The sequence below is a fragment of the Salvelinus sp. IW2-2015 genome, linkage group LG11 (genome assembly GCF_002910315.2).
Source record: "Salvelinus sp. IW2-2015 linkage group LG11, ASM291031v2, whole genome shotgun sequence".
Lineage (NCBI taxonomy): Eukaryota > Metazoa > Chordata > Actinopteri > Salmoniformes > Salmonidae > Salvelinus > Salvelinus sp. IW2-2015.
In genome coordinates this window covers 2,186,196-2,212,318 of record NC_036851.1, presented here as the reverse complement: position 1 = coordinate 2,212,318, position 26,123 = coordinate 2,186,196, and the positions used below count along the sequence as shown (strand labels likewise).

The 26,123-nt window shown below is 39.5% G+C and overlaps 1 protein-coding gene across 1 annotated transcript; it reads left to right on the top strand.

Moving 5' to 3' along the window:
• Window positions 1–16,140: 16,140 nt before the first annotated feature.
• On the top strand, window positions 16,141–22,867 carry abraa (actin binding Rho activating protein a). The gene is made up of 2 exons (XM_023995812.2): window positions 16,141–16,810; window positions 20,748–22,867. The coding sequence occupies exons 1-2, from the start codon at window positions 16,244–16,246 to the stop codon at window positions 21,195–21,197; spliced, it is 1,017 nt and encodes a 338-aa protein (XP_023851580.1). The 5' UTR covers window positions 16,141–16,243; the 3' UTR covers window positions 21,198–22,867.
• Window positions 22,868–26,123: the final 3,256 nt, after the last annotated feature.

Here is a 26,123-nt window from a genome sequence, read left to right as displayed (position 1 = left end):
AAATTAAAATAGGGGCTGAAAACATGTTTTTGCACCTCCCCTTTTGTTTGTCAATTTTCACTTATATTTAAGCTACTCTGTATTAAAATATATCTGACCATTTTATAAATGTTATAATTGCATGATATGATAGCATTTTTCAAAGCTGCTCCCCCCCATCGCCCCAAGATGAATGTTTTTGACCACTAAAGTTTTACTCCTCTACTTCGGTGTAACATTAGCTAGAAACCACAAGTGTCTATCTAGAAAATTAAACATGCTAGCAGCCTACCTACCAAAGGTTGCACCATGCCCATTACAATGTAGAGAAATGTATATCAGCATATTTTTTTACCAGGTAAGTTGACATTTACAGCAACAACCTGGGGAATAGTTACAGGGTTGAGGGATGAATGAGCCAATTGTAAGCTGGGGATGATTAGGTGACCGTAATGGTATGATGGACAGCTTGGGAATTTAGCCAGGACACCAGGGTTAACACCCCTACTCTTACGATAAGTGCCATGGGATCTTAAGTGACCACAGAGAGTCACGGCACCTGTTTAACGTCCCATCGGCACCCTACACAGGTCAATGTCACCAATCACTGCCCTGGGGTTTTGGGATATTTTTTTAGACCTGAGGAAAGAGTGCCTCCTACTGGCCCTCCAACACCACTTCCAGCAGCATCTGGTCTCCCATCTACATTTACATTTAAGTCATTTAGCAGACACTCTTATCCAGAGCGACTTACAAATTGGAAAGTTCATACATATTCATCCTGGTCCCCCCGCGGGAATTGAACCCACAACCCTGGCGTTGCAAGCGCCATGCTCTACCAACTGAGCCACACGGGATCTAGGGACCGACCAGGGCCAGACCAGTGGTATGCTGGTATATCTTTGAATAGTTATCCATATTACCAGAGCTTCATCTTATTCTTTTTAACTATTTATATGGCGGATTCGTGGCCGCAATTTATGTAAGATAGCAAAACTTTGGATATAGCAATAGATGGTGAAGTCAAAGATCCATCTATGGCAAAGTTTTCCATGAATCAACGATTATGATAAATCCAGCTCCAGAACCAGCCATAAAGCCAGCTGGCTAATCTTTTGAATAAAGTCTAGTAAAAACAGCAACAACAGATAACATTAGCTAGCTAGATAAGGTTAGAAAGATAGCTATATAGCTAGATATGGTTAGCATGCTAGCTAGCTACACTGACAGGTGTCAGTGGCCTGTTTGTTGATGTTTACCAACTCCATGTGGAAATTCACGCACCCAATTCATGAATGTGTATAAGAAGCCTTCATCATTATTGTGAGGTGGAACCTAAAAGTGCATTTCCTCTCTAGGACAGGAAATTATGTCGAAATAGTGGCAGCAACTTCCTCTTGTGGGGTCCTTTTAGAGAGTTCAAGACTGATAGTGTGTGATATGAACAGTGCAGAAATGTAAGCTTTTACCCAGGCTACATATGAAGTCTCAAGTGTAGCCTGTGAAAAAATACTTTTTTGGTCTCATTTGCAGTGACTCTCTTTTTCTGAACTCGATTATTTTAGAATCCCTCCCCCCACCCGTTCCCTATTCCTCTGGAGGCACTGGACATAAATCTAGGTTAGAAATCTGTCTTGATCGCTTTTTTTAACTTCACATCTTTGGTTTTGACTATGTGAACCCGAAGCATCTCGGAATTACGGGTTGTAACAAAGAAGTAGTGTTATATGTTCTTTGAAATTAACCAGAGTAACACTATACATGAATTAAGTTGAGTAGTAACACTGTAATTACTATGTAACAAGCGTAACTACACAGGAATAAGAACTAACAATTCTGCAGTTGCTACATCCATTTTTAGACTCATATAATTAATGATATGCACCCATTGATTCTTGAAGAATATAACTTATAAATGCCTTAATGAGCTTAGTTCAATTGGAGTACCCCATCAGAACCTAAAATATATGCTTGTATTACTCCAATGTTTGTAAACAACGTAAATGTAAACACACACGGTATAGCCTAAAAACATGGTTAAAACTATACTTTTGATATCATTGTTTGTCAGCCCCATCCCTCAGCTTTATACTGTAACAGGGGTGGGGATAACGCTTTGTCATTGTTTCAACTGCTGATTACCGCAATAATGTAAAGTGTTACCAAATAGAGTAGGTTTGAATTATACCTAATATACATTTCATTTGACATTTTAATAATTTAGCAGACACTCTTATCCAGAGAGACTTACAGGAGCAATTCGGGTTAAGTGCCTTGATCAAGGGCACATCGACAGATTTTTCCCCTAGTTGGCTCTGGGATTTAAACCACTGACCTTTCGGTTACTGGCCCAACGCTTTTAACTGGTAGGCTGCCAATGTATTACTGTTTCTCCTACCCCCACTGCACTACTGCCGTTCACATGTACCGTCACCTCAGTGTGCTCCTACCCATAAGCCACTGCAATACATACAGTGCATTTGGAAAGTATTGAGACCCCTTCCCTTTTTCCACAATTTGTAACATTTCAGCCTTACTGTAAAATAAATAAAATAATTGTTTTCCTCCTCAATCTGCACACAATACCCCATAATGACAAAGCGACTGGTCAGGTTTGAGGGAAAGATGAACGTAGCAAAGTACAAAGAGATCCTCAATGAAAACCTGCTTCAGAGTGCTTAAAAGACCTCAGACTGGGGTGAAGGTTTACCTTCCAATAGGACAACAACCCTAAGCACACAGCCAAGACAACGCAGGAGTGGCTTTGGAACAAGTCTTTGAATGTCCTTGAGTGGCCCAGCCAGAGCCCGGACTTGAACCCAATCGAACATCTCTGGAGAGACATGAAAATAGTTGTGCAGCGAAGCTTCTCATCCAATCTGACAGAGCTTGAGAGAATCTGCAGAGAATAATGGGAGAAACTCCCCAAATACAGGTGTGCCAAGCTTGTAGCATCATATACAAGAAGACTCGAGGCTGTAATCGCTGCCAAAGGTGCTTCAACAAAGTACTGAGTAAAGGGTCTGAATACTTATGTAAATGTTATTTTTCAGTTATTTTGATTTTTTTGCAAACATTTCTAAAAATCTGATTTTGCTTTGTCATTATGGGGTATTGTGTGTAGATTCATGAGGGGAGGAAAAAACGTTGTAATCCATTTTAGAATAAGGCTGTAACGTAACAAAATGTGGAAAATGTCAAGGGGTCTGAATACTTTCCACATGGACTGTACATAACAACCCACTGGGCACAGACGTCAAATCAAAGTCTACTTTTGATATACATTTGGTTGAGTTGTCAACTAACATGAATTAAATGTGAAATCAACAAAGAAAATGCACCGTCATTGGATTTAGCTTAAAAATTGGGTAAAATTAATCAAGACTTTTTGCAAATCCAAACAGTTTTCTATGTTGTTTCAACTCCATCACATGCATTATTATGTTGAAATGTTGGGAAATGTTTTGCCTGTGGGAACCAAAACATTTATTTGTTAACCAAGTATAGCTATGGCAGCTTAGCAACAGGCAATGCAGGCTTTCCAACTTTCCTGCAGGTGTACGGTCATAACCTCTGGTGTTGAAAGACTGCCCAACAACATGCCTTTGACAGGGAAATAAAGAGTTATGTTGGGCTCAAATACTTTTTTCCAAAACACTCAGGAGGGGGGGTTGGGTGTTAGAAGAATGTAGCTGTCCAGGCCTGTCACTGTCACCATCCCTGAATCTCCCTAGATCGGCGTCACAGGATTGGCAAACCCAAAGTAGCCGCCGTCCTCTGTGTCCCCATGCGTAACTCATGGAGTCTGTTCTCTACAAAATGGTCTGTATAAATGAAATAGAATGAATACAAATATAGATGAAGCAATATAATATATCCACTGGTATTTAACACACAACTATGTGATAGTGGGTACGGTACAATGAGTACTTTATGGTACTTATTTACAAGAATTTAACACAATTGCTTACTATCTGGTATCAAATGATGCATAGTTGTGTTTGTTTTAACGTATCCCAAAGAAGCAAAAGGTAAATAATAGTTTATCTTCTACTTGGTACTCATCCCGGATCCGGGAGCACCCTCATCAGTAAAAAAGCTGACTAGCATAGCCTAGCATAGCGCCACAAGTAAATACTAGCATCTAAATATCATGAAATCACAAATCCAAGACACCAGATGAAAGATACACATCTTGTGAATCCAGCCATCATTTCTGATTTTTAAAATGTTTTACAGGGAAGACACAATATGTATTTCTATTAGCTAACCACGATAGCAAAAGACACAACTTTTTTTTCCCACCATTTTTTTACTGCATAGGTAGCTATCACAAATTCGACCAAATAAAGATATAAATAGTCACTAACCAAGAAACAAATTCATCAGATGACAGTCTGATAACATATTTATTGTATAACATATGTTTTGTTAGAAAAATGTGCATATTTCAGGTATAAATCACAGTTCTACATTGCAGCTGCAATCTGAAATAGCACCGAAGCAGCCAGAATAATTACAGAGACCAACGTCAAATACCTAAATACTCATCATAAAACATTTCTGAAAAATACACAGCATACAGCAAATGAAAGACCAACATCTTGTGAATCCAGCCAATATTTCAGATTATTTAAGTGTTTTACAGCGAAAACACAATATAGCATTATATTAGCTTACCACAATAGCCAGAAACACAAGCCATTTACCAGCAGCAAAGGTTAGCGATCGTAACAAACCAGCAAAAGATATATAATTTTTGACTAACCTTCATAAACTTCWTCAGATGACAGTYCTGTAACATCATATTACACAATACATATAGGGTTTGTTCGAAAATGTGCATATGTAGCGGCACAAATCGTGGTTATACAATGTGATTAGTAGCCAAACTTCAAGCAATCTGGCCGGCGCCATCTTGGAGAGGCACCTAATCTAATCAATAACTAATCATAAACTTGACAAAAAAATACAGGTTGGACAGCAAATGAAAGATACATTAGTTCTTAATGCTACCGCTGTGTTAGATTTTTAAAATTAACGTTACTACGACATACAGCGTGCGCTAAAGCGAGACCGCACCGAAATTAACAGCATAAAGACTTCTTACTATTTGATGAGCTTCCATCAGAATCTTGGGCAAGGTGTCCTTTGTCCAGAACAATCGTCTTTTGGTTGAAAGATGTCCTCTTCTCCTGTAGAATTAGCAGTTAACGCTAGCCATGTGCCGGAGAGGTGTCCAACAGCGCGTGACAAAGAAATTCCAGAAAATCGCAATAAACTATATAAACTGCTATAAGTCGGTTTAAATTAACTACATGAAGTTTTTAAGACAAAAGTCAAATTAAATCAGAGCCGGAGATATAGAACTGCTAAAACGAAAGCTTTTCAGGACGCCATGGTGATGTCCCTCCTGCGTCAGGCCCCCCGTTGAAAAGGTCGGACCTTCCGTTCCAAKAGCYTTTATAGTGCCCCAGATGGTGCAATCMACTCCATTCAAATTCTCACCGCTTACTGACATCTAGGGGAAGGCGTATGCAGTGCATGTAGCCCCATAGCTTACATGGGAATTTATMAACTGACCCTRGAAMAGAGACCTCGATTTCAGAAATCTCACTTCCTGACAGGAAGTGTGCTGCAGAATGAGTTCTGTTTCACTCAGAGAAATAATTCAAACGGTTTTAGAAACTAGAGAGTGTTTTCTATCCAATAGTATTAATAATATGCATATTGTACGAGCAAGAATTGAGTACGAGGCAGTTTAATTTGGGAACGAATTTTTACAAAGTGAAAACAGCACCCCCTATTGAGAAAAGGTTTTAATACAATATAATGACAATTTTACCAAAAATGATGTAAGCTACCTGGATGTATGCATGCCTTAAAATAGTGACATGACCATAAAACGTAATTGTGTTCCACATTAATAAGACATTAATAATAATTAATAAGACTTTCTCAGACTGACAGCTTGATTTATATTAGCTTAATAATGAATGAACACGACTCGCATCATTATAACACACATACCCCACTGACTCTCTCCATGTAGCAGAAAGGAAAATATGTATTCTAACAAACAGCAGATTGTGGCCACGGCAATTGTTTTTACAGTAAGAGCATCTACATTACAGACAAACAAAGCATTTTCTCTTATGTAATGATCTGATGAATTTCTGGACATTTCTATGTTGACAGTTATTTCTGAACCAGTTTTAAATCTTTGTGTGTCTGCTCAGAGGCTATAGGTGAAAGAAGGTATTTTGAGCATGGATGTGCTAGTGGCCCAGTTGTTCCTGTATTTAGTCATCCTGGGTTGGTGGATGGCCCATTTCCAACACATTGCCTGTTTCCCTTGTGACTTAGAGCAGGATTATACCACCACGGTTCCTAAGGAGGAATGATTAGCCTGGAAACTGAACAGGGATACTGTGCCACTCTTCGAGTCTCTAGTTATTGTTGACGTTATTGTTGTGGTTGTACTTCCAATAACTTGCTTACTGTAGGCATTAATTCAATCATTCATTCTTGTTGGGTAGTGGTAATGTATGGCATAAACGAGCTTAAAATAAATGCATTCACATTGAAAGAACGTTATTTACAAGGAAACTGCATCCTGATTGATGAAGCATTAATGTAAATATCCCACATTACACCCAGTTCAAACTTGTGTGTTTGCTGTTGCTTTCTGTGTACATATAGCAATTACCAGGCACTCTTACAGTGCTATATCAGCTTCCCACGGCACATTTAAATATAGCCTCCATTCTCTTCACCTTCCTTTCATGTTTCCAATCTGCTGTCTAGAGGTAATAAAGGTAATATATGAGAGGGGTTACTGTGAGTAAAGAAATAAATCAACTAGATGAGGCCTCTCTTGGGTTGCTACAGTACTCTGCATGCCTGGAAGGGTATCTGTAGGAACCATTTCTGACTGCGTTTTTCATTATAAAATGTTTCCATGTGTATCAAGATCGGTCCACCACCCAAAGGACATCCAGCCAATTTCACACCAATGTGGGAAGCATTGGAGTCAACATGGGCCAGCATCGCTGTGCAATGCTTTTGACACCTAGTAGAGTCCATGGAACGAACAAATTGAGGAAGTTCTGAGGGCAAAAGGGGGTGGAATACAATATTCCTAATATTTTGTACACTCAGTGCATAATATAATGTGTTGGGATGTTCTCATACAGTACCAGTCAAAAGTTTGGACACACCTACTCATTCCAGAGTAGAGTGTGCAAAGCTGTCATCAAGGCAAAGGGTGGCTATTTTGAGGAATCTAAAATCTAATATATATTTTGATTTGTTTAACACTTGGTTACTACATGATTCAATATGTGTTATTTCATAGTTTTGTTGTCTTCACTATTATTAGAAAATAGTATAAATACAGAAAACCCCTTGAATGAGTAAGGCTGTCCAAACTTTTGACTGGTACTGTATTTTGCACACTAGGTGTAGGCCTACACATGTACACAAAGGTGACCAGAAAATAGTACACACAGATATAAGATTTTACGTTTACCAGAATCACCACCTTGAACAGCAATTTTCGTCTGCACAAAAGATTAATCTCATCCCAAACACAAGTGGGTTATGTGAGTAGATTATGCTTAAATTGGAGAATTATACATTTTTGAAACACCTGAAACAGCTTTTTCCTGCAATCTCGAGCCATTATCATTAAGTTTAACCCACTAGAGTCAATTGATGCAGCAGTGCGTCAATCTAATTAATATAATAAAGAAAATCCCCACCAAAATCCATGAATTTAATCTAGAGATATCTTATTTTTTTTTGCATAGGATGAGTCTCAATCTATCGCATCCGCTTATGTCGCACTTCTGCATCTGTGGTGAAAGGTGGCAGAGCTAGAGCGGTGTTTGTCAGATCATGAGACATCCTGAAAATCGTTCTTCTCGTGAAAATGTCCTTAGCATCCGTCCGGTTTGACCTACAAATTATTATGACCCCTCTATGGGAAGGGGAGACCCTCACGAACAAGATGGTGTTCTCCGTTTTTTGTCATGGGACTCATGGGTTTGAAAAGAATTATGGAAGATGCCTACCCAAAAAAAGGGTTAAATATGTGTATAAAAAAACGAAATACATTTCCTGAGCTTTCTTATATCTCCTAGATACTCTATAGGACAGACATTTCAAAACCTTGTTTGTTATGATTTATTCTGTGATTGTCTTTTTTGCTATTTATGAATGTGTTACTCAATGCGTTTCTCTGAGCTATAGTAGTAAAAGCAACAAAAAAAAAATGATATCTACATTTTTTAGACCTAATGTTCAAAATTAAGTAGCTAAATTATCCTTAGTATGAACGTCTTAAAACAATTCCATTTGTCATCTTAGAACTCACAACCCAGGGCTTAGACTTCGAAGAATTCATTCTTTATATCCAAGCGTACCTCTTGAGCTATCCTCCTGATTGGTATATTTTTGGGGACTAAATATGCTTCTCTGCATTCATTCATTCATTCATTTAGTAATTGCTTGCTTTTCTAGAGTCTGCCAACCTTGCAAGCAGGCATGCCAGCTAAGATAGTTGGACAAGCTAGCTACTCTAACGTGATTGATAGCTTGAAATGTCTTCTTGCTAGCTAGTTATGAGGTTGGGAGATTGGGAATTTATCTGGGTTAGCTAAGCCAACTTCATAAAATTTCTAGGTGGCTAGTAGTATTACAGAGAAACAAAAAAACAAAAATGTCACACACAGAAAAACCTCTGAGGGGGCATGAGCCCCTGAGCCCCGTAATGGCATTATGCTTCTGGATGTTGTGGATAGGATTGAGGCTAAGATATCCCGTTAGCTTCGGTTTCAGTTTGACTGACGCCTGACAGGAGGTGTGGACATGGGGATTGTTGTTTGTAGGGATTGTTGTTTGTATTTTTAAAGTTCGAAATTAAGTGTCATAATTCTAGAGAACTTCTGGAGGTTGAGTTGATTAATCCATATGCCTTCACATGAATAATTGCTTTTATATTTTTATTTCTGCAAATAAATGGGTAAACAACACTCAACCAAAAATTATGGTGCAGACAGTGGTTGTATTTGGCTTGAACTTCTGAATGGAAAAAGCCACTATTGAGTATAAAATGTGTTTGTTTTCATACATGTAAATTCATTTTGGCTCTGTACTGCATGGATGCCAATCTCACTAAACATTTACTATCATATGTGTCAGGTATAAAGAAAGAAGAGAATACAAATCTGTTTTGGACATTTTGGACATTGCATCATTGGCTATATTTCATTTTCCATATCTCTGCATTCTTAGTCAGGCATGCACAAGCCTGTGGGTGCCCAGTCTATTTTTACAATGTCTGTTTGAGGACCCATGTATCTTGAACAGGTGTTCTCGCCATGTTTGAAGGAATTATTCAAGGTGTCAGGATCATCAACTGAGTCACTGTTTGAATGACTCATTGAAAACACTAGTAGCTTTCTTTTTTTGCCTCATGCAATGCAAGATACACTGTAGTTTGGCTGATGAACACCTTTTCACCTCCCAGGGTGAATCCTTTTGTGGAACATAATGGCACTGTAAGAAGACTGAATAAAGGTTTACGTCAACACCATGCTGATAATATGATAATGAATGATGCTATCTAGTAAATATAACACCTCTGACATTTGGTGGATGTCTCTGTCATCCAGGTTCATTGTGAGTCACCTGATAAGACTGCTTTTTGCGAGTCACCTGATGAGCCAGTTAACAGCATCTTTTATTTCTGAGGCTCCGTATCCATGAGTGCGCAAATTCTCGCAGTATCTCATGAGAATTTGTGACTTGAATAATTTTTCTCATCCCAAGACATAAATAGATACATACATGCCCCCAAAAAATTATATTTGCAATGTTACTAAGCAAAAAAAGATGAAAATATAAATATTCACCAAAATGTCAAAACATGATTTTGTCATGAGTTCGGTACCATTTGCTTGATTTTGCGTACCGATGGCTATGGTGTATCGACATTAGCTAGTTAGCTACGGTTAGCATTCTAGCGACGCTAGTCAGCATTGGCTGCTACATGATAATCAGCTCACGTTAGCTAGCTAACTAGCAGTCCGGTGCCTTTTCTGTTCAAAAGAAAATATCACCTCTTATTTAATGTAAAATGTGGGTTAAAAACAGCCTTTAAATATAAGGACAAAAACAAACGAGAATTCCATGCATTTTTAACACTTTTCTTCAGTGGATGTTGGTGTTTTAAACATGTTCCCAGGTGTTATTCATTTTAAATATTTTTAATATTTCTTCATTATTTTATAGTCCTAGTTAAAATCTCATCACATTAAGAAAATATATATTATTGTATTTATTATTATTGTATTTAACATTTTCTGTGTGTTCCTGATTTCACTTTCCACTCTGTTAGTTTGTAGTAATTCCCTTTAAAAAAACAGCCCGGGCCTCCCGAGTGGCACAGCAGTCTAAGGCACTGCATCTCAGTGCTTGATGCATCACTACAGCCCCGGTTTGATCCCAGGTTGTGTCACAGCCAGCCGTTACCGGGTGACCCATGAGGCAGCGCACAATTGGCTCAGCGTTGCCCGGGTTAGGGGAGAGTTTGGCCGGACGGGATTTCTTTGTCCCATCGTGCTCTAGCGACTCCTTGTGGTGGGCCGGGTGCCTGCAAGCTGACTCCGGTTGTCAGCTGGACGATGTTTCCTCCGATACATTGATGCAGCTGGCTTCCGGGTTAAGTGAGCAGTGTGTCAAGAAGCAGTGTAGCCTCCTGGAGGAAGCTTTGAATTGATCAGCAGCCTAAAGAGTGGTATGAGAAGAGTGCCATCCTCCTGCATCTCAAATCTGCTTATAGCTATTGAACTCTGCCTGCTGGACCCATGGGTTGAGGCAAACTCTGTCATATCTAGGATGTCATGCACTCCACCCCTCCTGCTGCCTGACTGCATAACATAGATTGAAGGGACTTCATCATCCACTTGAGACTAGAAGACAGAACCTCACCCAAAGAGCTGTGCATGTCAGTGTGTGGTTAGACAGCCACATCCTTAGATTTGGCCAAATAGACAACTAGAACATTCTAGTTCTGGTTAGACAGCTGAAGTTGTACTCTACACAAATTATCTTTATTTGCTAGGTAAGTCTAGGCACACACTCTTTATAAGCACATCAATTTGATATTTACAGCAGGTAATGTTATATCTTTGTAACACAAACACACCCATACGTTTTTATGATGATAAATGTATCTACACTCAAGCAGAGCAATGTTTGTGCAATGTCCACATGTAGCCTACACCCGTAGGGGTGTTAGTAGTTCTGGGATTTGTCCCCTGGGAAATATCTAGCAGTGGAGAGAGACAAGACAAGACAAAACTTGCCAGTTATAGAATATTGTGTTGTAGGACAGCTGTGCTGACTGGAGACCACGGGCATTCAACTCACAGTTGATATCTTTTTCACAGTAGCATGTCTTCACATGACGTGATGAAACTTTGAAAGTAAGTTGCCAGCTACTTTTGTAGCAAGGTGTTGTAGAACGAGTGTCTTATGAAACACATTCCAGACACTGGTTCTTGCTATCTTAGCATAAATGTGATTTGACAGAGAAATATCAGCTACCTAGATAGGCTAGCCAGCTACAGCTATCCCCAAGCTATGCTAGCGAGCTGCTGTCAGCTTGGCTAAACACAAGGTCAGCGCAGGCTTTAGCCAACACATAGCACTGAATTTGCTGACCATCAAGATGGCGAGTCAGGCAGGAGGTGAGAACTTCAAAACTTTTCTCCATAGCAAAGCTAGTTAAGTTTACTTCGCTGTCACTGCTCACTTCTGCCCTTGTTTGTTGTGAATGAATGGCAAAGACACACGCAAGAAACACCCACATCAAACCACACCCCCAACTCCGGTTTGGCTTCAGATAGGCAACTAGCATTTCTTAATGAGCAATATGAAAATCAGGAAGTTCAGCCCCCCTTTAAATACCACAATATATGAGTTTGATGATATCAGTTTACCCTCAAAATACATTTGGAAGTTATGAATACTGAAAAATAGATGGTCATTCAATGTATTCATTTCAGTGTGGAACTTTGTATCCTAGTAATATCTGATAATGCATTATAATCGTCACAGGATCTTTGTGAAGTGTTACCTTAAGCCCTAAAAGAAATCGAACGAAATGGAACCAAACTAAAAGTTACAGCAATTTTAGCCATGGCACAAGTGAAAGGAAGCTCAAATAACAAGAGACAGGTTTGCTCTCTGATGATGGCCGGCTGTGAAATCCTTTAAGTCTGCTGTCATCTTTGACACGGAAGCTGAGAGTAGGGCAGTGTATTGCAGTGAGCACCAGAAAATAATCTCATCCAAATCTACTGACAAAACAAGTTATAAATAGCAATGGTGTATACAGTTCAAGGGCACTTTTGTGGGTCAGGTTGCCTTGAATGCCATCTAATAAGCGCAAACTGCTAAGGATAAAAACTCCTGCTAGATGATTTCACCTGTATAATAATAATAGTAATGATACTATTTTAAGCTTAGGACCTTGTCATAATTAGAGTCACTATACACCAATTCATTCACTATTATCAAAACATTTATTTTTATTGACCAACATATTTTCAGTTACCCAGTCATTACATCCAATTACACTTTGTGGAGAGGGGGGCGCCATCTTGTCAATAGGGGGGGCGCCATTTCGACTTTGTAAAAATTCGTTCCCAAATTAAACTGCCTCGTACTCAATTCTTGCTCGTACAATATGCATATTATTATTACTATTGGATAGAAAACACTCTCTAGTTTCTAAAACCGTTTGAATTATTTCTCTGAGTGAAAGGGAAGTCATTCTGCAGCTCACTTCCTGTCAAGAAGTGAGATTTCTGAAATTGAGGTCTCTGTTCCAGGGTCGGTTTATAAATTCCCTTATAAGGTATGGGGCTACATGCACTGCATACGCCTTCCCCTAGATGTCAGTAAGCGGTGAGACTTTGAATGGAGCGGATAGCACCATCTGGGGGAGTATAAAACCTCTTGGAACGGAAGTATCGACCTTTTCGACGAGGCGCCTGACGCAGCAGGGACACCGGCATGGCTTCTTCAAAAGCTTTCGGTTTAGCAGTTCTTTATCTCCGGCTCTGATTTAATTTGTTTTTTTTGTCTTAAATACTTCATAAGGTAGTTAATTTAAACCGACTTATAGCAGTTTATAGCAGTTTATTGCAATTTTCCTGGATTTCTTTGTGATGCACTTTCACAAGTTGGACACCTCTCCAGTGGGTGGCTAACATTAGCGGCTATTTCGACAGGACAAGAGGACATCTTTCAACCCAAAGACGATTGTTCTGGAGAAAGGACACCTTGCCCAAGATTCTGATGGAAGCTCAGCTAATAGTAAGCAGTCTTTATGCTGTTAATTCGTACTTATGTTGACAAATGTCAAATAATAATTCCGCCATGAATTATGGTGCGGTCTCGCTTTAGCGCACGCTGTATTGCGCAGTAACGTTAATTTTAAAAATCTAACACAGCGATTGCATTAAGAACTAATTTATCTTTCATTTGCTGTCCAACTTGTATTTTTTGTCAAGTTTATGAATAGTTTTCGATTAGAATAGGTGATTCTCCAAGATGGTGCCGGACAGATTGCTCTAAGTTTTGGCCACTATTCTCATTGTATAACCACGATTTGTGCCACTAAATATGCACATTTTCGAACAAACTCTATATGCATTGTGTAATATGATGTTATAGGACTGTCATCTGAAGAATTCTGAGAAGGTTAGTGAAAAAATTTATATCTTTTGGTGGCTTATACTTTTCGCTATGTTTTTGCTTGAATCAATGCTGTTGTGATGTTTGCTGTTGTGGTAAGCTAATATAACGTTATATTGTGTTTTCGCTGTAAAACACTTAGAAAATCTGAAATATTGTCTGGATTCACAAGATCTGTGTCTTTCAATTGCTGTACGCTGTGTATTTTTAAGAAATGTTTTATGATGAGTAATTAGGTAATACACGTTGCTCTCTGTAGTTATTCTAGTCGCTTCGGTGAGAGTTGTGATGGTGGCTGCAATGGTAAACTATGATTTATACCTGAAATATGCACATTTTTCTAACAAAACATATGCTATACAATAAATATGTTATTAGACTGTCATCTGATGAAGTTGTTTCTTGGTTAGTGGCTATTTATATCTTTATTTGGTCGAATTTGTGATAGCTACTGATGGAGTAAAAAACTGGTGGAGTAAAAAAAAGTGGTGTCTTTTGCTAACGTGGTTAGCTAATAGATTTACATATTGTGTCTTCCCTGTAAAACATTTTAAAAATCAGAAATGATGGCTGGATTCACAAGATGTGTATCTTTCATCTGGTGTCTTGGACTTGATGATATTTAGATGCTAGTATTTACTTGTGACGCTATGCTAGGCTATGCTAGTCAGCTTTTTTACTGTGGGGGGTGCTCCCGGATCCGGGATGAGTACCAAGTAAAAGTTAAAAGGCGGGTGTGGGATTTCAATAATTTCCTGAGCTTTCTTATATCTCGGCTATAGGACACTTCAAAAAATAGTTCCTTTTGATGTATTATTTGACTATGTGTATTGCCATGTATGAATATGTAATTCAATGCGTTTCTATGAGCTAATAGCAGTAAGGCCAAATTAAATGTTTCATCAAATAATAATAAAACATAATAATTTGATACCTACAGGTGTCCTAAAATTCTAAATCAAATAGGTAAATGATCCTTGCTATGACCATCTTAATAAAACAATTCCATGTGTTAGCTTAGTAGAAAGCTTAGAGATAAGACACCACTTTTATAATTGTAATCATGTTGATGTCATCTCCATGGTTTGTGGTGAGAGAGAAAAATTCCTCCATGGAGGCCCAATCTGTTCTCTCGCAGTCATACACTGCCAGGTTTTTTCCCTGTGTCCACGTTTAAGCTTGGCCGCCTTCTGTGGAGGATATTTTTACAACCATGCAAGGAACAAACAAGTAACAAGATCTCAATTCTGGCTCCCTTGAAGTGTACGGCAATGACTCAATAATTCCATATTAAACTAATTTAAATGAAAGGACATGTGTGAAATGTGTTGTGAGAAATACATACAAATGGCAGTTTGATAAAGGTGTTGAAACCAAATCATCTTTATTGCTCAATGAAAATCTTCCATTGATACGACCCAGATGATTGAAATATCCATTTATGGCTGTGAGTTTAGAAATATTAGAAATCCTTTCAAAGCCTGTTATACTTTTCATATGAGTGTTCCACCTTCATGTCAGCGTTCATGTTAGTGCAAAATGTATCATCATAGGCACACTTATTGAGTGAGCAAATTTGTGTGTACCAAAGATTTATTTTTCAAGCAGACCTCATCAGAATTCATACACTGTTGATTTCATTAGATTTCTTTCTACAATCTTTGTTTCTGACACAAGTGGAATTTTTACAAATAACAAACACACAAAGGATATTGCACCAATATAATTATATTTTTGGTTGCTGCGACAGAACTACAGTATGTTTGATGGCCAGACAAAGCGGGCGTCCTTTTAGACCTGTGTGTGTCTCCCCAAAATAACCCAGCTCAAGTTCTCTGGCCAGACCCATGCATCAATCAGCAGTAGCCTCGCATGCACCTCCAACAGGCTCGCTCCAAAATAGAACAACACAGCGAACTGTCAAGCTATATGCAACATTGCATGAAAATAAATTATAGCATGACCCAAAAGTATTGATATCACCATTTTAGCAGATGCTCATTATCCAAGACAATTAGTAGTTACGTAACACATATCCTCTATCAATGTGGGTTAAGCAGGAATATGCCTTTGAAATAGAAATACAGCATTTATAAATCTAGCAACAAAAAATAAGAATGATGTATTATATTTGTGTGAGCGATTACTTTGTAGGTCAGACACTCAAACGTAAGGATTGTTAGAGGTTTGTTTCATCATGTATTTTTGTGTATATGCATACGAGGGCAGAACCCTTGTAGACTGTCATTACTGCAGAGAGTGACCACCTGTTGCCCGGCTCTCTTGAGGGGAAATTCCACCAATGTTTTTGCGTCATGGTAGGCATCCATGTACGTAGCAAAAAATGTCACACGTTTGGCCTGTGACTGCTCTCCACGACAGTTTATTTAAAGCGGAGCAAAGGCAGCGAAAGATTATTTCAACTCACTCACTCACTGACTTTCCCTACAACATCAACACAATATCTTGCAAGCACGGTCAAGCAGGAGCCATAATGAGTACCAGCCAGGAGGATAGACCCTTTGTTAGGGCTGTGAGGAAGATCAAATGTGCCGCCATGGTCCACAGTCTTGCCAAGAGCTGGCAGGGCTGGGCCAACGAGAACGTGGTCAAACAAGAGACCATACCCTCCGGGTGGATGCCCACCTCCATCATTGATGATGAAGAAAGGGAGAAGCAGAACGAGACAAAAATCCTAGTCAAGACACGTGTGGTCGAGGCGGACACCGACAGCGGCAGTCTGATCCGAACGGGTGAGGTGACCAAGAGCCACATGCCAAAGTACAGTGAGTACAGCACTGACCTGGTATGCTCAATCAAGGACAAGATTCAGATGGCACCTGAGGATGCCAACAAGCCCTTCCTGGGCAACAAGTCACCCACCCGGAGACGCCTGGGTGTGAGAGCTAAGGTACATCTGGGTAGTCAGGAGCGGAAGATGGGCTCCCGTAGCAGCAGCCTGGACACAGAGGACAGCGGGTTGGGGGAGGAGGCCGGACTCAGCGACAACAGCGACCAGAGTGACCTGAACCAGCTGAAGAAACAGATCAATAGGCCCAAGGTACAGTACCATTATTTTATTGGACCTTCATTTTGTGAGGCCATTCATAAAAATACTAAATACACAAATCAATGCAATACAGTAGACACACTTCAAAGGTAAACCCTCTTTTGTTTCTCAACAATCTTGCATGGGGGATATAATTTAACATCAGAATAAAAATATTGATTTCATATTGGCAAAGTGAACAAGAAATGTGGTTGGCTGAAGAAAGGTACAACTCTAAAGTAAATTAAATAATTAGTATTGCTTTTTTTGCACCATCACTAGTATCAATTCAACAAAACCACTGACTGCGCTTTTCAGATATTGGAATATCATCCAAAGACCTATTAGCAATCATGTAGGTGCACATTAGGATGTGTAAGTTTTGTAGATCATGGTTGGACTTGGGTAAAAATGTATGGGAGGGGAGTTCCCAAATCACAGGGTGATTTCCCCCCAAATCTACCCTCTTAATTCCACAATGTTTGCCCTACCTATTTTCATGCCTAAACATACTGTTCTATTGCAGCTGCAGCCATTCTACCTGGTGATGTTCAGGAGACAATAAACAGGAGCAAACATTCACAGAGGCTGAGTTGAACTTAAAATATCTTTGCCTTTGTTATTGTGATATTGGGGAATGGACTTTGGTTCATATTGTCTGGCCTTCAAGAAAATACACAGGTTTATAGGTATTGTATCTTCAAACTGTAGAGTTTTTAGCAACTGAACAAGACCAATGAGCCCAATTCACCCTAGCAAAGAGTTGCATAACTTGGAGGAATATAAGTCCTTAAAAAGGCATGAAAATGTATTGTAAAACTCCTATCCTGGAATATACAGTAAATAAATAAATATAGTCACACATGCCTTCCCCCTGACCTTCAGGGATAATTACGAGGTCCTGATATCCTTGGTCAGGCGCAAGATTTATAATGGTGTTCGTCACATTACTAATTTGGCTCTGGACGTGTAAGGCTTGGGCCTCAGGTTTCACAATATGCATTCTCCACGGTTTAAATGACTCTGTTGTGGAAGATTCGCCTGCCAGGGACCTCTTTGGAAATGCCAAAGCAAGGATCCCTTACACTGTGTTATATTTTAATGGTGTGGCAAAATGTAGATTTCCGCCTAAATAGACATACCAAAAATGTATATTTTTTAATGAGATGGTCATAAACAATAACTAGTAATGCTGCATAGTTATAGAAAGGTCTGTAACTCACCTTTCTGGTAAAAAATATTATAAATATATGAGATGTACTCAGTTTTGAGGACACAAGCTTAAGTACATTGTACAAATAATATGAAAATATTTGTAATATTCATGTACAGTTGAAGTCGGAAGTTTACATACACTTAGGTTGGAGTCATTAAAACTCGTTTTTCAACATCTCCACAAATTTCTTGTTAACAAACTATAGTTTGGCAAGTTGGTTAGGACTTCTACTTTGTACATGACACAAGTAATTGTATACAGACAGATTATTTCACTTATAATTCAATGTATCACAATTCCAGTGGGTCAGAAGTTTACATACACAAAGTTGACTGTGCCTTTAAACAGCTTGGGAAATTCCAGAAAATTATGTCATGGTTTAGAAGCTTCTGATAGGCTAATTGACATAATTTGAGTCCATTGGAGGTGTACCTGTGGATGTAATTCAAGGTCTACCTTCAAACTCAGTGCCTCTTTGCTTGACATCATGGGAAAATCTAAATAAATCAGCCAAGACCTCAGAAAAAAAATTGTAGACCTCCACAAGTTTGGTTCATCCTTGGGAGCAATTTCCAAACACCTGAAGGTACCACGTTCATCTGTACAAACAATAGTACGCAAGTATAAACACCATGGGACCACACAGCCGTCATACCGCTCAGGAAGGAGACGTGTGGCTCACGGTCCCGTGTGGCTCAGTTGGTAGAGCATGGCGCTTGCAACGCCAGGGTTGTGGGTTCATTCCCCACGGGGGGACCAGGATGAATATGTATGAACTTTCCAATTTGTAAGTCGCTCTGGATAAGAGCGTCTGCTAAATGACTTAAATGTAATGTAAATGTGTTCTCTCTCCTAGAGATGAACGTACTTTGGTGCGAAATGTGCAAATCAATTCCAGAACATCAGCAAAGGACCTTGTGAAGATGCTGGAGGAAACAGGTACAAAGTATCTATATCCACAGTAAAATGAGTCATATATCGACACAACCTGAAAGGCCGCTCAGCAAGGAAGAAGCCACTGCTCCACAACCTCCATAAAAAAGCCAGACTGCGGTTTGCAATTGCACATTGGGAAAAATATTGTAATTTTTGGCGAAATGTCCTCTCGTCTGATGAAACAAAATAGAACTGTTTGGCCATAATGACCAACGTTATGTTTGGAGGAAAAAGGGGGAGGCTTGCAAGCCAAAGAACACCATCCCAACCGTGAAGCACAGGGGGTGTTTTGCTGTAGGAGGGACTGGTGCACTTCACAAAATAGATGGCCTCATGAGGAAAGAAAATTATGTGGATATATTGAAGCAACATCTCAAGACATCAGTCAGGAAGTTAAATTCACCCAACTTATTGTGGGAAGGTTGTGGAAGGCTACCCGAAACATTTGACCCAAGTTAAACAATTTAAAGGCAATGCTACCAAATACTAGTTGAGTGTATGTAAACTTCTGACCCACTGGGAATGTGATGAAATAAATAAAAGCTGAAATATCATTATCTCTACTATTATTCTGACATTTCACATTCTTAAAATGAAGTGGTGATCCTAACTGACCTAATACAGGGAATTTTTTACCAGGATTAAATGTGATTAAAATTGTGAAAAACTGAGTATAAATCTTTTTGGCTAGGGTGTATGTAAACTTCCGACTTCAACTGTATGTGGGGGAAGAGGGCTTTCAATTATTGAAATGCTTTCTAAATATACTATACTATAAATATATAAACAACTTATTTTAACATTTTACCTTTCTTATTACTGTTAAATAATAATTATCATATTTAGTGACAATACAAATTTTGCCCCATTTCGTATAACTGATGACCGAGCATTTTCTACCAAGTGTCCTCAAATGTCTGCAGACTTATAAATTCAGTTTTACATAGAATGTGATTTCATCCCTCTGTGACCACGAGTAGGTGCTCGTGTTTCAATTCTACAAAATTATTCCGTACTTTTTCATGTTGAGAGCTGGATTCGCTCGACTTTCCCTTTTAACATGCTGTCTCCCAGGCTGGGCTACGTTGCTCAGAGGCAGATGAAATCTTTGTCTGGATAGGCCAGAAAATGTGACACGTCACTCCCTATGCAAATGTCAGGTGTGAAAGCTGACACTTCACGTCAGCTCAGCTGACACAGTGGGAGCGGAAAGCAGACAGATGGGGCTTTCTGGCACTATAAGGCACTGGACCCTGCGACATTCACATAGCGCTTTGTACACCAAAATGTCAGTCGGAGCCGGTTCAGAACCATTCAAAGTCCCCTAAATAGGGGAGTGGGGATACTAATCAACATAAATATGAGCCAGTTTCCTGGACTAAAAAGTTCTGGAGATTCTCCATTGAGCATTAAATGGAGAATCTCCATTGAGCATGTTTTTTGGTCAAGAATTAGGCGTAGCCCTTTCCTGCAGTCATTGACCAAATGCTCCCTCTTTGGTGTCGTGGGTGCAATGTTATTCATATTTTTCATCATTTCATAATTAATCAAGATTATAAATAAAAAACTGACGAAAATCCGGTGATTCTATGTCAAACAGTTTTGTTATAACCTGCAGTAAAAGGTTAATATGGGTCCTGTGTCAATAATACATTGGAAAACTTGTAGTGTTTGTCGTGAATTTAGTAGTGTTAGTCGTGTAACTTTTCACTGTGTGAATCTCACTGAAGAGATTGCCAATGCAAATAAACCCACTTCATAATCTGAGCTAATCTGACATGCCTTCCTATTCTGCAGATTAGAGTCACCACCATGGGTGACATCAAGAGCAGGTGGCAGCAGTGGTCCCAGCAGCACGTAGAGGGTCAGAAGCTCAACCCCTTCAGTGAGGAGTTTGACTATGAGCATGCCATGGCCCAGCGGTTGCAGAAGGGTGATGAAGGCTACGGACGCCCCAAAGAGGGATCCAAGACGGCCATGCGTGGCGACCGAGCCCAGAAACATGTGTACAAAGAGATGGAGGAGTTGTGCTGGATCGTCAAGGACATGGGCCTCAAGGACAAGAACGGCAAATCCTACATCACTTTCGGCAGGCTGTTTGACCGCTATGTCAAAATCTCGGACAAAGTGGTGGGCATAGTTTTGCGCTGCCGTAAACACAAAATGCTTGACTTTGAGGGAGAGATGCTGTGGAAAGGCCAGGATGACCATGTCGTCATTACTCTGAGAGATGTGAAAGAAGACTGAACCTGCAGATGAGCTAGACTTTGACCTACACCTCTCTCCTCACATTTTACCTAGACCCACAAGTGCCTTTCATATTCTGACCAGCCACAGTTCAGGAGTAGATGTCTTTAGCATTCTAACCATGATAACCACTGGTCATCAGTTCAACCTCAGTAGGATATTCTAAACACACTGCAGGCCATTACAAAAAAATTATGTGACAAAAGAAAGTGAGAAAAAAATGTGGTTTGTGGACACAATAGTGATGCGTGGGTTGACTCAAAACCCGCAGTCCATGCGGTTATAAAAAGAGAAAACAATACATTAAAAAATCCATAAATGTATAACTCTTGTGAAATGTATATCTATAGGCTACACTGAGTTTTTTCTTTAATAATTTTTTAAGCTATCTGGCATTAGTGTGTAAGCCTAAGCTTTAGGACCTAACTGTTCGTGCTCCAAATAGCCTACCCTCCATTCGCCAAATGCTTTTGGTAATGGGCAGAAAGAGTTCATGTTGATCCATTGATTAAATAAGAGAAACGTTTGCGAAAATGAAGAGTTGAAAATAAAGAAGTGGTAAAAAAATTGGTGAAGTGGTTAAAGAGGATGAAAGCAGTGTTACTGTATGTTACTGTATGTCTGATGATTGTGAGGCGCTGTACAAATTTGACAGTCACAAGACAGGGACTTAAAAAAGGCCTATGGCACATCATGGGAACTGTAGCCTACTGTTCAGCTGGGTTAAATGGTAACTGAAATCTGGATACTGGATACTGAGGTCTATAACCTCTGCTAGCGGTTAGGAGCATTGGGCCAGTAACCGAAAGGTCGCAGATTCATATCCCAGAATAGACTAGGTGAAAAATCTGCCGATGTGTCCTTGAGCAAGGCACTTAATCCTAATTGCTCCAGGGTCGCCATCAATAATGGCTGATCCCTGGCTCTGACCCCACTCTCAGGTGGAGTAGGATACGCAAAAAACAATTCACAAGTGTGAAATAGGAAAAATGCAAGTGTACATTTTGATTTCTTTCTTTCAGCATCTTGAAAGAATGTGAATGTGCAGTTAGTGACCGACCTTCTGTAGAGGTGCTATCTTTATCAGCATCATAAAAGCTGATGCTATTTCAACCACATAAAATGTGGCTCCAAGCAGAACTGAAATCTTATCAGTGTCAAATGACCAAATCTTATTTGGTCATTTTCACAGCTTTCTATTTCCTTACGAGCGTGCAATGGCTAAGAACATACTTCCATTTTATTGCATTTTCTAGATTGTAGCCTTCATTCTATCGATGTATTACATCATTCTTGTCACGCCCTGATCTGTTTCACCTGTTCTTGTGATTGTCTCCACCTCCTCCAGGTGTCGCTTATTTTCCCTAGTGCATTTATCCCTGTGTTTCCTGTCTCTCTGTGCCAGTGTGTCTTGTATGTTTTCAAGTCAACCAGCGTGTTTTTCCTGTGCTCCTGTTCTCCATTCTCTTTTTCTTGTCTTCCCGGTTTTGACCCTTGCCTGTTTTTTCTGGACTTCGTACCTGCCTCCCTGACCCTTCTGCCTGCCCTGACATCGAGCCTGTCTTCCACTCTTTACCTCTTGGACTCAGAATCTGGTTTTTACCTTTTGACTGTCCACGGCCATTCCCTTACCTACTCCTTTTGGATGAAATAAACAACAAAGACTCTAACCATCTGCCTCCTGTGTCTGCATCTGGGTCTTGCCTTGTGCCCTTATAATTCTGGTCCACAAAGGTTAATTTTGTCTTCTAAGGCAACATATTATAACAGGAGAGATGCTGCATGTATCTAGTTACAGACAAGTTGACTAACAAATAGTCAAATTGTTCTGCCGTCTCTGACTGTAGCCTACAGCGCATTTTCAATATTTCCTGGTTAGAGTCAGGTGCGGTCAGATTTTCACTTCGTCACATATAGTTGGGTGGTTGTGGAGGTTTAATAGCAAATGCGGGCGGGTGCAGGTGAACAAACAGCTGACACCACTAGAACACACGCTTGAACAAGTCACATCTGAAAAATGTCACGTGGATATTTTGTTTACATGAGTAAGATATGGTTTTCCGGGGTTTCACATGGATTTTCACATGTACATTTGTTTGTACATGTACATTTGTTTGTACACAAATAATCCTTTGCAAAATGTTAACTATGCAAGCCATTGGCAAATGGATACAGTTCTTCATCATGCAACAATGATAGCCATTGGACATGAGTAGAAAAATCAAGGGAAAGTCAAGTCTGAAATTTCAAAGTGGAAATTACAAACTTCAGAAGCCTTTTTAATCCTTAAATACGCTACAAGTAAAAAAAATCCTGCATTGCATGAAAGTGCTCCTGCAACATGGTGATCAAATTAAGATCCTACATCTGTATTGGACATGAGTAAAGGACACTTGTGGTGTTCCACAAGCTAACAGTGGTGGTTGCAGTTCCTGAGTTTCGATTACCATTTATGCTAGAAGCTGGTTTTAAATAGAGCCTAACGATGCTCTATTAGATAAGGGAGGCAATCTTGAGTATGCTGAACATGATATGCTAAACATTTAAAACAGTATAAGATCATGTTACTGGAACGTACAATAAGCTATCAGCAATCAGTGTAGTTTTTTCATTCCATGATTGAAATATGATATTCAAGAAACAGGTCACATCTTTATATTGACAGGGATAGTTGCTTAACGTGAACATTTATTTCAAAATTAAAGCACGTAAGTCTTCTTACAGTAAGTCAATTTGTACATTTTCAGATTTGTATACAGTGATACAGGTTATTTATTTGTTTGTTCTTGACTGTATTATATTTCCCCCAAACAGCTGTATTTATAATGAAAATATTTTTCTGTTATTGGAAATATGTTTTTGGTGGGGAAATGTTGATTTTCCTCTCTTTGATCATCTTTGACTTGTGGGTGACTGGTCTTTGGTTGTGAGCCAAAAGCCCCTTTATCTAAGAATTGTGTGTGTGTGTGTGTGTGTGTGTGTGTGTGTGTGTGTGTGTGTGTGTGTGTGTGTGTGTGTGCGTGGGTGGGTGCATGTCTCTATGTACATACAGTACCAGTCAAAAGTTTGGACACGCCTACTCATTCCAAGGGTTGAACTTTATTTTTACTATTTTCTACATTGTAGAATAATAGTGAAGACATCAAAACTATGAAATAACACATATGGAATCAAGTAGTAACCAAAAAAGTGTTAAACAAATCAAAATATATTTTATATTTGAGATTGTTCCAATAGCCACCCTTTGCCTTGATGACAGCTTTGCACACTCTTGGTATTCTCTCAACCAGCTTCATGAGGTCACCTGGAATGAATTTCAATTAACAGGTATGCCTTGTGAAATGTTTTTCCTAAATGTGTTTGAGCCAATCAGTTTTGTTGTGACAAGATAGGGGTGGTATACTGAAGATAGCCCTATTTGTCCATATTATGGCAAGAACAGCTCAAATAAGCAAAGACAAATGACAGTCCATCATTACTTTAAGGCATGAAGGTCAGTCAATCCGGAAAATTTCAAGAACTAATATTTTGTCAAGTGCAGTCGCAAAAATCATCAAGCACTATGATGAAACTGGCTCTCATGAGGACTGCCACAAGAACGGAAGACACAGATTTACCTCTGCTGCAGAGGATAAGTTCGTTAGAGTTACCAGCCTCAGAAATTGCAGCCCAAATAAATGCTTCACAGAGTTTAAGCAACAGACACATCTCAACATCAACTGTGCAGAGGAGACTGCATGAATCAGGCCTTCATGGTCAAATTGCTGCAAAGAAACCACTACTAAAGTACACCAAAAAGAAGAGACCTTCTTAGGCCAAGAAACACGAGCAATGGACATTAGACCGGTGGAAATCTGTCCTTTGGTCTGATGAGTCCAAATTTTAGGGTTTGGGTTCCAACCGCCATGTCTTTGTGAGATGCAGAGTAGGTGAACGAATTATCTCCTTATGTTTGGTTCCCACCGTGCAGCATGGAGGTGTGATGGTGTGGGGTTGCTTTGCTGGTGACACTGTCGGTGATTTATTTAGAATTCCAGGCACACTTAACCAGCATGGCTACCACGGCATTCTGCAGCGATACGCCATCCCATCTGGTTTGCGCTTAGTGGGACTGTCATTTGTTTTTCAACAGGACAATGACCCAACACATCTCCAGGCTGTGTAAGGGCTATTTGACCAAGAAGAAGAGTGATGGAGAGCTGCATCAGATGACCTGGCCTCCACAATCACCTGATCTCAACCCAATTTAGATGGTTTGGGATGAGTTGGACCGCAGAGTGAAGGAAAAGCAACCAACAAGTGCTCAGCATATATGGGAACTCCTTCAAGACTGTTTGAAAAGCATTCCAGGTGAAGCTGGTTGAGAGAATGCCAAGCGTGTGCAAAGCTGTCATAAAGAGGAAATATATTTTGATTTGTTAAACACTTTTTTGGTTACTACATGATTTCATATGTGTTATTTCATAGTTTTGATTTCTTCACCATTATTCAACAATGTAGAAAATAGAACAAATAAAGAAAAAACCTTGAATGAGTAGGTGTGTCCAAACTTTTGACTGGTACTCTATATGAGGTGTGTATAGTCAGGTGTGTGGATGAGTGTGACCTTACTGTACTACACACTCATCTAATCAGAGGAAGTTGAAGCGGATCATAAAAGAGAGGGAGAGCCCAGAGGCTGCCAGACACAAGCAGAAGTCTGTTGTGTTGACATTCACACGAAAAAGGACGAGAGGCCGAATTATACCGTGACCTTCGGAGGTCTATTCAAACAATTCAAACAAATCAATTCAAAAAGTAAGTTACTCCAAAGTAATTCCAGCATCCAAACTGCACTGTGCACTCGCGGCATTTGATTTACTGTGTAACAGCTCAAAAAGTGTAATGACATTCAGCAATTGTCTTTGGGTTTACACTCTTGTAGCC

Excerpts from the sequence above, each read along its gene's own strand:
- abraa (XM_023995812.2), top strand. The coding sequence starts at position 16,244 with ATGAGTACCAGCCAGGAGGATAGACCCTTTGTTAGGGCTGTGAGGAAG. Across the intron at positions 16,811-20,747 it reads AACAGATCAATAGGCCCAAG|ATTAGAGTCACCACCATGGG; the intron begins GTACAGTACCAT and ends CCTATTCTGCAG.